The 11,934-nt window shown below is 46.7% G+C and overlaps 1 protein-coding gene across 7 annotated transcripts in view; it reads right to left on the bottom strand.

The window, feature by feature from the left end:
- Positions 1-909: 909 nt before the first annotated feature.
- Positions 910-11,934, bottom strand: part of DGKH (diacylglycerol kinase eta) — a 725,438-nt gene continuing 714,413 nt past the window's right edge. For 4 of the 7 annotated variants that reach the window (XM_085621806.1, XM_085621809.1, XM_085621803.1 and 1 more), the window contains one exon: positions 1,454-1,676. In XM_085621806.1, coding sequence (XP_085477932.1) covers positions 1,587-1,676 — 90 coding nt within the window. In that variant the 3' untranslated portion in view covers positions 1,454-1,586. Of the gene's footprint in view, positions 1,677-11,934 lie in introns of all 7 variants that reach the window. The other 3 variants (XM_085621807.1, XM_085621805.1, XM_085621808.1) reach the window with 1 other exon arrangement.

Here is an 11,934-nt window from a genome sequence, read left to right as displayed (position 1 = left end):
AAGTTTCTGCCGAAATGATCTGTATGTCTATATGAATAAGTAAGGCCATAATTTGGTGCCAGACATCACCGCCATCCAATCCAGTTTATGATTTCCACTCATACCGCCTCTTCTTTTGTATATGTCTTTTAAATCATAAATATGCACAAATAATAGATGGGTATGGGCAGAGCTGTGCAACATCTACCTGAACATTCTGCCAATGATACAGTGCTCAGAAGCTCCAACTTCTAATAACAAATATGCAGATCAACTGCATGAGTTTGAGCTTTACCGTGACAATGTGGGAGCAAGTTACCCCACAAAATCAAACCTTACACAAAATTAAACCTTACATGAAAAGGAAATCTATGGAACCTAATATTGTATTTTGAACTGAAACCTCGCAGAAATGTGGTACTTGAGATATGAAAAATGGTATATTGAAAATAGTCAGGTGGGGTCTGGGGTGTGGGTGAGGAGGGAAATAACATACATTGAAGGATACTAAAAGCAGGAGTGCATCAAAATATTTCAGGGTCATTTAGATTACAAAGATGTTAGATTTTGCGTATCTACTTAGTGTAATTGATCGTATACATTAAAATGCACTTCTTCGCACAAGGAGAAAATTGTTTCTCCACTAACTTCAAACCTACAGCTACCAAGACATAATTTTGTGAGGTAACCTTCTTCTCCAAAGAGCATTTCAGAGACGCTGCCTAAAGTGTACACTAACTACATGAACTACTGGACGATAATGACTAGCTGTAATAAATATTTCTTGGTTACATAAAGCACATCCTTTTTTCATTATGGCACAGATGCTACATGTTCACACTCACGAGTCCTTTGCCACACGACGAGTTCATGCTAAGTTCAATACAACAGAATAAAAAAGTGCCCCAAAACAATAAAAAGACACGTCAGTAGTAATAAATTAAAATCTTATTAAAACTGATATAAAAGTTGTTCAAGTGTGTTTTTTCTTTTTAAGTATCAGATGTGTCATGCAACAGAACAACAAATATGGCAGGCACACCATGCATCACTGTTTGCATTCTTAGGGTATACAAAGGGTTTTGTTGAATTATGCCATACTCCTTGGCCATGTAAGGTCAGTTCCTGAAGCACTGCCAATCTCACATGTAAAACCACATGACTGACCTCTCTTCATCTATTCTGGTTGATCTCCAGCCTCTAAGGAACTCTGGGCTTCTGGTACAATGATATGTGGTTGCAATGAAGCCATACCTGTACAGGTGCCTTGCTTCTAGGAAATCCATATTTACTAGCTACAGTAGTCTATCTCAAAGCAATACCGTTCACCTGACAAAAAACCTAGTTTTCTATCAAACAGTGCACATCCAAACTGGTCAAAGTTGCACAGTATTGAAATGGCTTTACAGAGTAGACTTTTTGGCACAAAACCTTTCAAAAATCTAGATCCATGCCTTCCATCCCGTGGCAGTGCAGATGACTGATCCGGAAATCTGCACTTCAGCATGTCCTCCTTCATGCCATAAACTACAAGAGCAGCACAGTGCCACTGACAGCTTTGCATAACTGGCACGGTCTCCCTCCTTCCAGGGACAGTACCAGTGTGTTTACATCTCAGACAAGGGCACGTTTTTGCCAAGTTCCTTAATTCCCTGAAGAATTCGCTTCATATGGCCCACCTTCGTGATCCCCAAGTCCTGCAAGAAAGAATAAAATATCATACTTTAAGAGGAGGGGAACTAGATCAGCTTATCCTCAACACATGCATTGCCTAGTTAAATATACTGCAAACCAGGTGATCTAGTCTGGAAAATGAGTTTTGAGAAAGATGCCACACCATACTTCTTGAGAAATGACACATTTGTCCACATTCTATTTTGACAAAAGGCTATCTTCACAATAATGCCAATTTACTGACCTCCACATGTGCCCAAGCAAGTAAATAGCATTGTGATGAAATAAAAGCAATTACATGAATAAACATATACACTATGTTCCGCTTACAACAGGTATATTTGTTGGGAAAGGGTTTGTGGTGATCTTGGTAACTGCTACAATACAGCATGCAGAGATGATGGAAGCTACCTATATCTGCACATCTTCAGAAGACACATCTCAGTTTCTCAATGTCACCATCCCACAAAGTGAGAACATGGACAGTGAGAGCAGTACAGTAAATATTTCAAAACAAATTTCAGAAGACTGAATCAGCCTGAAATGTCAGAAACCATATGTAATGTTAAACAGTAGAAGGTCAATAAGATCAACTGAGCAGAAGTCATTGTTTAATTAAAGAAACAGACTACTCCAGTACAATAAATAATATTTATATCAAACTTCTTCATAAAAAAAAACCTACAAAATCCAGGACAACATAGGGCAGAAGACAAACTTTCCTGTCAAGCAAAAAATATGGAGCAATGTGATCCAGTAAAAGAAAGGAAAAAAAATTAGTCCACCTTTGCTCTCTTAACGATTCCTGAAACCATCACCAAGGAAATTAACTTTTAGGAGCATGTGCAATAAGGCTTAACCAGGTCACATCATATTAGCCAACATCCCAAGCACACCCTAGAGCTAACACCACACCCAAAATAAAAAACTGCATACCATTTATAGTTATTACTAACTATCCAAGAACATCTAACTACAACCTCACCTTGACCACCACAATCTCTTTGAACCGCCACAGTGTAGTATCTGTCCTAGGCTCAGTACTGAAACAGGTCTTATAAAATCTATGATGATGATGCCTTTGAAACAACAGATGGTATGAATCAGCTAGTGCTACTAAATGTTATCTTGGCTATTAATGTAGCAACACAAGTCCTTCTGTCATCAAGCTTTCTCTTTTCCCTATTTTGCATCTTTCCTCTACAATGTATCATAATAGCTAATGCTAAGACTATGTAGAATTCCCAATGAAGTCCTGTATGGATCACATGTTCTGTCCATCCACCCCAATCCTAAATGTTTCTACATTGCATACACTGACAACAACAATTTCGACCTTGGCCAAAACAACTAGCAACACTAATATCAGTCATGGAGTTGAAGCGATCCTAGAACAACATATTTTTCAATAACAGTTCATCAAAAAGGACATCTGTTTAGTGATCCAGATCCACAGAGCAGACACCTGCAAACGTGTACTGAGAAAACCATGGGAGCCTTACACATCTCAATAATGGAATATATTACATTTTTGCTTAAATGTGTACATTTGTGGCTTAAACTACATGAAAATGGTCTCTGCTGAGAGTAGTTAAACACTGACCTTGCTTTTCCTCGAAGCAGACCTGTTTAACACTGATATTGTGGAATGTGCCTAGCTTCCTCCTGGAACAAGCATATACAAAGGCAATGCAATGCACAATTCACATTTTGATTCTTTTGAGACGACCTGTTCAGCAGGCTTGGACACAAACCTAAGAATATCTTGGGTTTCTTAAAATCTCACTCCTATGTTGAAATACATGTAGAGCCTTGCTGGCTGCTAATTGGTGATACCCTGTGCACTACAATATAGGGGAAAACAAAAAATAAATGGAATGCAGCAAGTGATTTAAAGGGAAACTAACACAAGTTTAGAAATTCCCAAAATATACGAGCAAAAACACTCGATCTGGCTTTTCTGGCGCACTGCCCTGAACCTGGAACAATATTTATCCAAAATGTAGGACTGCCCCCTTACCCATGGCTTGAATGAAAGTATTTATCTAACTTTTTGTTGCCTCCCTGTAAGATTTAACTGATGAAACATAATTATTTAATTCCACAAAACTCTATTACGATGGAACTAACTGATTGTCTCTCAGTCATTGTAACGCACATCAAATATAAAATAAATACATATTACGTATCTGGAAAGCTGAAATAGAAGCATGACATCAATTGAAATGCCCCTCCTTTAAATCAAGGGCACTTTAAACTTTTGCAGTGAAATGTGAATGCACACGCATTAATTTCTGCCTCAAAAGATGCACAAAGTGGCAGCTTCAAAACGTAAATTTGGATGAAAACTTGTATGGAGCAATTTTTTATTTACTGTCTTTTGATAATTTTTCTACAGATTGCAAGTGACTGTGATATGACTTGTTTTTCTTAGTGCCTTATAAAACAGTCAACAGATATTTTAAGACGTTCTCATAATTGAACACAAAAGCAGAAAGTACTTTCCAGACTGTTGAAAAAGCTTTCTGCAAACAGTATCTGTCGAACCTATCTGATCAGGCTCCTAGTGACTGTCTTGAAAGAATTGCTCTTCTGTAAGTACTGTTTGCTCTAGGCCTGAATAAACATACTGCTCTAAACTTGCCACAAGTTTAAGCAGGAGTTTAAACAAGTATTTGCAATGCAATAGGTCTCGCATTATTAAAGTTTGAGCTATTGGCATTGCTAAATAATGCAACACCAATAGCTCAAACTTTAATAATGCGAGACAAGGGCTAGTGCGGCTATCAATTGTTCAACAAAAACTTTCTTCCATCATCAAGACCACCAGCCACATAAAGGAGGGGTGCTTTATCATTTGCATGTCATTAGATAATTTGGGGTGAAAATAATAACATTAGCACAAAATGAGTTTTTAAAAAGTGTTTTAAAGAGGCACTTTATAATCAATTATTGTTATGCATTTAAAATTGGTACTCATTTTAAGGACTATGGAAGGATGAAAGGCTGGGCTTCTGACATGTAGATCACACACTTCTCGGCAGCAAAACCTTAATTAAACTGAGATATCTATCTAGATGATACCCCAATGTCCCTTCAGAATCAAGGTCGTAGGTGGACTGTCATGTTGGAGGTCAAAGGATAAGGCAAGAAGACTCACAGTATAACTTGAGGGTGCGAACTGGAGTCTGAGGAATATGAAAACGCATGCATCTCATGGTCAGGCAAGATAAGTAAGGAAAAAGGAAACTCCTACCCTACTCTACTTTTACCAGGCGTTGACAGCTTCCATTCTAAGCAGCGTTATAAACTGTATACAGGAGGAGGCAGAGGCGCAACTAGAGCCAAATTTCGGGGGGGCTAAGAAAAAATGTCAGGGGGGGCTGAATCTTTAAGTAATAGGCAGAGTGGAGCTGATTTCGGGGGGGAGGGGGCTGAATCTTTAAGCAGAGTGGAGCTGCAGGGTCTCTTAGAAGGGGTGAAACACCAGCGAGGCCTCACTAACATGCAAATGGACTTTCAAAGACCTGTGAAGTGCTCGGGTGCGGCTGTGTTTGTGCCCGGGAAGCTGTCTCATCCCGGGCTGCCACACACGACAGGGGGGGGGGGGGCTGAAGCCCTTTGAGTCCAATGGGTGTTGCGCGCCTGGGAGGAGGCAAAAACACGTAGATGCTACTGAAGACAAAAGAACAAGTTACTTACCTTCGGTAACGCTTTTTCTGGTGGATACAGTATCTGCCTGTGGATTCCTCACCTTGTGAATATCCCCTGCGCCAGCAACATTCGGAAACTTTTGTAGCAGTCCACGCCGATGGGGTCGAAGATGACGTCACAGAGACACGGCTCCGCTCGCGACTCCACTGACGTCACCGGCTCCATAAGAAGACCTCCTCGGCGTGATGACGTCAGTTCCGCCCCTTTTTTCCGTGCCTCCGAGGCACACGGACGGACTGACAGCAATATGTACATAAACAGCATACACAGTACACAATATGCATATCAACACACACAGTGTGGAAAAGAAACATCAAAGCACTAGAAATAACCCAATGTCCTTGACAGTCATAAATACATTTGAAATCAATAATAGAACTACCGTCATAGAGTCACTGGAATAGAAGGATGGACAACGGGGAGGCGGGTGGGTCAGTGAGGAATCCACAGGCAGATACTGTATCCACCAGAAAAAGCGTTACCGAAGGTAAGTAACTTGTTCTTCTGATGGATACATCTGCCAGTGGATTCCTCACCTTGTGAATAGATTCCACAGCAGTCCCCGCTCCCGGAGGAGGGTGTCCATCCCCCTATACCAGAAAATCCTGAAGGACGGAACGGGCAAAATGTCCGTCCCTCCTCACCTCAGAATCTAAACAATAATGTTTTGCAAAGGTGTGAAGGGAGGCCCAAGTTGCCGCCCTACAAATGTCCTCCACAGGAACACCCCTAGACAAAGCAGAGGTAGAAGACTTTGCTCTAGTGGAATGAGCTCTTAAACCCTCCGGAGGCTCCTTACCAGCTAGGGAGTAGCAGATCTTGATGCATAGCACAATCCATCTTGAAAGGGTGCGCTTGTGCACCGCACGACCCTTTCTGCAGCCAGCAAAGCCCACAAAGAGCTGGTCATCAATCCTGTAGTCCTTAGTCCTGTCCAGGTAAAAGCTCACCGCCCTCTTAGGGTCCAAGCGGTGAAGTCTCTCCTCCTCCTTGGAAGGGTGAGGGGGAGGATAAAAGGTAGGAAGGGTAATGGACTGCCCCAGATGGAAGGGAGTTACCACCTTAGGCAAAAACGCAGCCCTGGTCCGGAGAACCATTCGTTCAGCATGCACAGTCAAGAATGGGGGTTTTGAACTAAGAGCTTGAAGCTCACTTACTCTCCTTGCCGAGGTGATTGCAACGAGGAAAACCGTCTTAAAAGACAACAATCTCAAGGGACACTTATGTAAGGGCTCGAAAGGAGAACCCATAAGATAAGTCAGTACAAGGTTTAAGTCCCACTGAGGTACAATAAAGGGAGTAGGAGGAAATTTATTCGTAAGGCCCTTGAGAAACCTAAGCACAATAGGTGACTTAAATAAGGACGGCTGATCCGGCAGGCATAGGAAAGCCGACAAAGCCGATAAATATCCCTTTACAGTGGCCACAGCAAAGCCCTGCTGGGCAAGAGAAAGAGCAAACTGCAGAATGTTAGACAAACGAGCCTTCAAGGGATCAATCGACCTCTCTCCACACCAGAGAACGAATTTAGACCATCTATAGGAGTATATGGATTTGGTGGAGTGTCGCCTGGCCGATAAAATAACGTTCACCACATCCGGCGGGAGAGAAAAAGAATTCAGGTTGCCCCGTTCAATCTCCAGGCATGAAGGTGTAAGCTCTGGAGGTGGGGGTGTAGAACCTGCCCCTCCGACTGCGAGAGGAGGTCTGCCCTGCGAGGGAGACGGAGCGGAGGGCACGAGGAGAGGTGGAGAAGATCTGTATACCACACCCTCCTTGGCCAATCCGGGGCGATCAATATAACTTGGGCCCGGTCTTGGCGAATTTTCCTCAGAACCCGAGGAATCAAGGGTATGGGAGGAAACGCGTAAAGGAGTCGTGAGCCCCAACTCAACTGAAACGCGTCTCCCAACGCCCCCTGCATCGGATACTGGAGACTGCAGAATGACAGGCAGTGCGCGTTCTCGAAAGTGGCAAACAGATCCACCCGAGGAGTTCCCCACGTCCGAAAGACGTGACGAACTACCTCCGGATGGAGCCTCCACTCGTGGTCGGCAGAGAACTGCCGACTGAGACTGTCCGCACGAACGTTCAGCACCCCGGCCAGATGATTTGCCATCAGACAAATCCGATGGTCCTGAGCCCAGGACCATAGACGCAGGGCCTCTCTGCACAGACAAAGAGACCCCACTCCTCCCTGCTTGTTTATATACCACATCGCGGTAGTGTTGTCCGTCAGAACCTGAACAGACTGACCGCGAAGGGAAGGGAGGAAGGCCTTGAGCGCCAAGCGTATCGCCCGTAACTCCAGAAGGTTGATGTGAAGCAACCTTTCCTCTGGAGACCAAAGACCCTTGATCTCCAGATCCCCCAGATGAGCACCCCACCCTAAGGTGGATGCATCCGTTATCACCGTGGCCACCGATGGAGGTAGATGGAAGGGCTTCCCTTGGGACAGATTGCCCTCCACGCTCCACCAAGACATCTCCGCTGCAGCTTCTCTGGAGATCCTCACAGACTCCCTGAGATCTCCCTTGTGCTGATACCACTGCTTGCGGAGGCACCACTGGAGCGCCCTCATGTGCCAGCGTGCATGGTTGACCAACAGTATGCAGGAAGCGAACAGACCGAGCAGGCGAAGGACCTTCAGAACTGGAACAACCGCTCCGCTGAAAAACAAAGGAATCATTTCCTGTATGTCGAGAATCCTTTGAGGAGGAGGGAATGCTCGACACACAGTAGTGTCCAGTACCGCACCTATGAACAGGTTGCGCTGAGAGGGCACCAGGTGAGACTTGGGCACGTTGATCGAAAAACCCAATCTGTACAACAGCCGAGTTGTATCCTGCAGATGACACAGCACCTTCTCCGACGACTCCGCCTTGATCAGCCAGTCGTCCAAATAAGGGAAAACCGAAATTCCCGATCTTCTGAGATGGGCTGCCACCACTGCCATCACCTTTGTGAAGACTCGAGGTGCCGAAGTAAGACCAAACGGAAGGACCGCAAACTGATAATGTTGCGACCCTACCGTGAAACGGAGATACTTCCTGTGCGACTTCAGAATGGGGATGTGAAAATACGCATCCTGCAAGTCGAGCGACACCATCCAGTCCTCCTGATTCAGCGCCTGAAGAACCTGCGCAAGGGTGAGCATCTTGAACTTTTCCTGTTTCAGGTAAAAGTTCAGGATTCTGAGGTCTAGTATCGGACGCAATCTGCCGTCCTTCTTCGGGATCAGAAAATACCGGGAGTAGCATCCCTGACCCCTCTCCTGCTCCGGAACCACCTCTATCGCCCCTTTCTGAAACAACTTCAGGACTTCTTCCTGCAGGAGAAGACGGTGGTCCTCCGAGCAAGCACCTTGGCAAGGAGGGTAAACTGGAGGGAATTCCCGAAAGGGAAGGGCGTACCCATTTTCTACAAGATCCAGAACCCAAAGGTCTGTAGTAACCGATTCCCAATCTTGTAGAAAATGGGTAAGCCGGCCCCCCACAGGACCAGCATGATCCGGAATGTCGAATCTAGGGCTGTTTTGCGGTGGTGGGAGGGGCTGAGGAAGAGGAAGAGGAGGAGGAGAGTTGACGGCCACGTGAGCGACCCCTAAGCCTTCCTCTATATCCCTTGGAGCTTTGCTGCTGCTGCTGCTGCTGCTGCTGGGCTGGTCTATAAGAACGAAAACTCGCCCTTCCAAAACCTCTGTACCTCTTGAAAGTACCTCTCGGCTGGGATTGAAGGCCCAACGACCTAGCCGTAGCCTTACTTTCTTTGAAGCGCTCGAGAGCAGCATCAGCCTTCTTCCCGAACAGACCAGACCCATCAAAAGGTAAGTCCAACAAGGTCGACTGGACATCCGAAGAAAATTCGGAGGACTTAAGCCATGCTCCCCTCCTGGTGGCAACTGAAGACCCCATGACCCTGGCAACTGAGTCTGCTGTATCCAAGCCACTCTGTATAACCTGGCGAGCAGCCGCCTGGGCATCCGACAGTACTTCACTGAAGCCTGCCCTATCCACCTCCGACAGCTTCGGTGCCAACTTTTTAGCTGAATCCATAAGCGCATGGATATAGCGCCCCAATAAACAAGTCGCATTAGAAGACTTTAATGCCATACTGGCTGAAGAAAAGACTTTCTTGGCCGATTGGTCCACCTTCTTGGCCTCTCTGTCCCCTGGGACCTGAGGAAACGCACCTTTTGAACGTCCAGAACAAGCAGCCTGAACGACCAGACTTTCAGGCGAAGGGTGTGATGACAAAAACTCAGGATCCCCCGGAGCCACCCTATATCTCCTTGCAACCACCTTGGACACCGCAGGAGCCGAAAAAGGCTTGCGCCACACATCCAACACAGGCTCCAATATTGCTTCATTAAAAGGCAACAGCGGCTCTGACACCGCAGTTGGAGAGTGCAACACCTCAGTCAAGATATTAGACTTGAACTCAACAGATGGCAATTGAAGGTCCAACAACTCTGCAGCCTTTCTTATCACAGCATGATAAGGAGCCGCGTCTTTAGAAGGTTCATCTGAAGGAGGAGTGATCTCCCACTCCGGAGACAAATCCAACCCACTTGCCTCCTTCAATTCGTCAAACACCTCATCGGATTCGACCAATTCTCCCTCTTCAGCCTCATCCATAAGATAGCTCCTCTCCTCCAGCACTCTCTGCGCCTCTCTCCTGGAACGGATCCGCACCTGCGGCGTCGGCGGCGCCGTGATCGAATCCGACGGCGCCGGCAGAGGCGTCGAACGCGGATCAGCTGGAGCAGCCGGCGTCGAACGAGGTCGAGTCGGCGCCGGTGAAGAGGGAAGCGGCGTCGATGTTTTCGGCGCCGGCATCTGCCAAGACGGCGTCGCTGGGAAGAAAGGCATAAACGGTGCTTGAGGATAAACCTGCGGCACTCCCAGATTAAAAGCCATCGGACCCATAGGTGCACCAGAGGAATACATGGCCCGTGAGAACACCCCATACATCGCATTGAGATACTGCGAGGGGTCCTGACCTGGATTAGGGAAAGCTGGATACTGGTCAGGTAACACCGGACTCGGGCCTGCCGGCGCCGACGGTGGAACTTGCGGCGTCACAGACTCACCCGGAGCCTGATCATCCTCATCCTGGGCCGGAGTCGGAGACGGAGCCGAAGGACCTGCAGGACCTGGAGAAGCCATCGGCGCCGGAGAGAACGCCGGCACCGGCGAATCAGGCGGAGCCGGAGAAAACACAGGAGAAGATGGAACAGGAGGCGAAGCCGGAACAGGAGAAGGAGACACTGACTCCCTTCGACGCCGAGCAGGCGATTTAGACTTCGACGTCGAGGCCTTGTGATGAGACGAATGCCTCCTTTTCTTCTTATGCTTCTTGCTCTTTGAAGCATGTCCCGACGTCGACTTGGAAGCCGACCTCGACCTCGACCTCGACCTGGATCTTCTTCTACCTCTTTTCTCCTTTCTCTTCATCCGGGCGATAAAGAGCTTTGCCTCTCTTTCCTTAAGAGCCTTTGAACTCATCTTCCTGCAACACGAACATCCTTCAACATCGTGGTCCGATGACAAACACCAAACGCAGTCGTCATGCGGGTCAGTGATGGACATGTGTTTGCCACATTCATGGCAAGGCTTGAAACCAGACTTCCTTGCCGACATTCTCGAAGAAAGACAGAGAAACTTCGGAATAAACACAAAGTAACAGGTAAAGCTACCAGTAACGATTCCCGAAATCCGTTGGCGTCGTTGGCGCGGAAAAAAGGGAACTAACGTCATCACGCCGAGGAGGTCTTCTTATGGAGCCGGTGACGTCAGTGGAGTCGCGAGCGGAGCCGTGTCTCTGTGACGTCATCTTCGACCCCATCGGCGTGGACTGCTACAAAAGTTTCCGAATGTTGCTGGCGCAGGGGATATTCACAAGGTGAGGAATCCACTGGCAGATGTATCCATCAGAAGGAGGGATGACTTGCGCTGTGGCAGAGGGTTCCTAAAAGCACCCACCCTAGTCCAGACATTCAAACTCCGCCTCAGAGACCTCACCATTTTTTTCTAAGACTGACTCTCCGCACACAGTGACCCTTCTGAAGGGTCACCGCTCCCGCACACCCTTTGTTCTTGCACCCAGACTGTTTATGCCTTTGTATAATCTCGGCCACATGTTAGAGGGACCGCTTCACTTTCATGTAATCACTCACCTTGTCCCAATCTTTCCTGCTTGCCTCACCCACAATCTGCAACATCTCTACCTTCTTCAGCTGACCCTCAATGAACATGTTTGCTTGGCTGGGCACCGGGCTCCTCTCCTCGCAGCCTTACATGGAACCCTGCATCACTGTGGACTGAACCTACCTCCAATCCATCCACCTCATACGAGGGCTACTTTATGTCTTCATCAACGAGCCCAAACACTGGTCAGAGGGGCGCACTCCTGGGGAAGCTTCTGACTACTTCATGCCCTGGGGTGGGCTTGTATACATACGGTGTTGTTCACCCTTTGATGCACAAAAGTGCAGATAATTAATCTTTTTTGTTTGGTAGGTGCATGTTTTCTTCACGGAGTTTGCCCTGCATGTTTTCTTCTGTT

This window comes from Triturus cristatus, chromosome 8, assembly GCF_964204655.1.
Source record: "Triturus cristatus chromosome 8, aTriCri1.1, whole genome shotgun sequence".
NCBI classification, from domain to species: domain Eukaryota; kingdom Metazoa; phylum Chordata; class Amphibia; order Caudata; family Salamandridae; genus Triturus; species Triturus cristatus.
The sequence above is the reverse complement of the archived record's forward strand: the minus strand, read 5'-3'. Positions and strand labels throughout refer to the sequence as shown.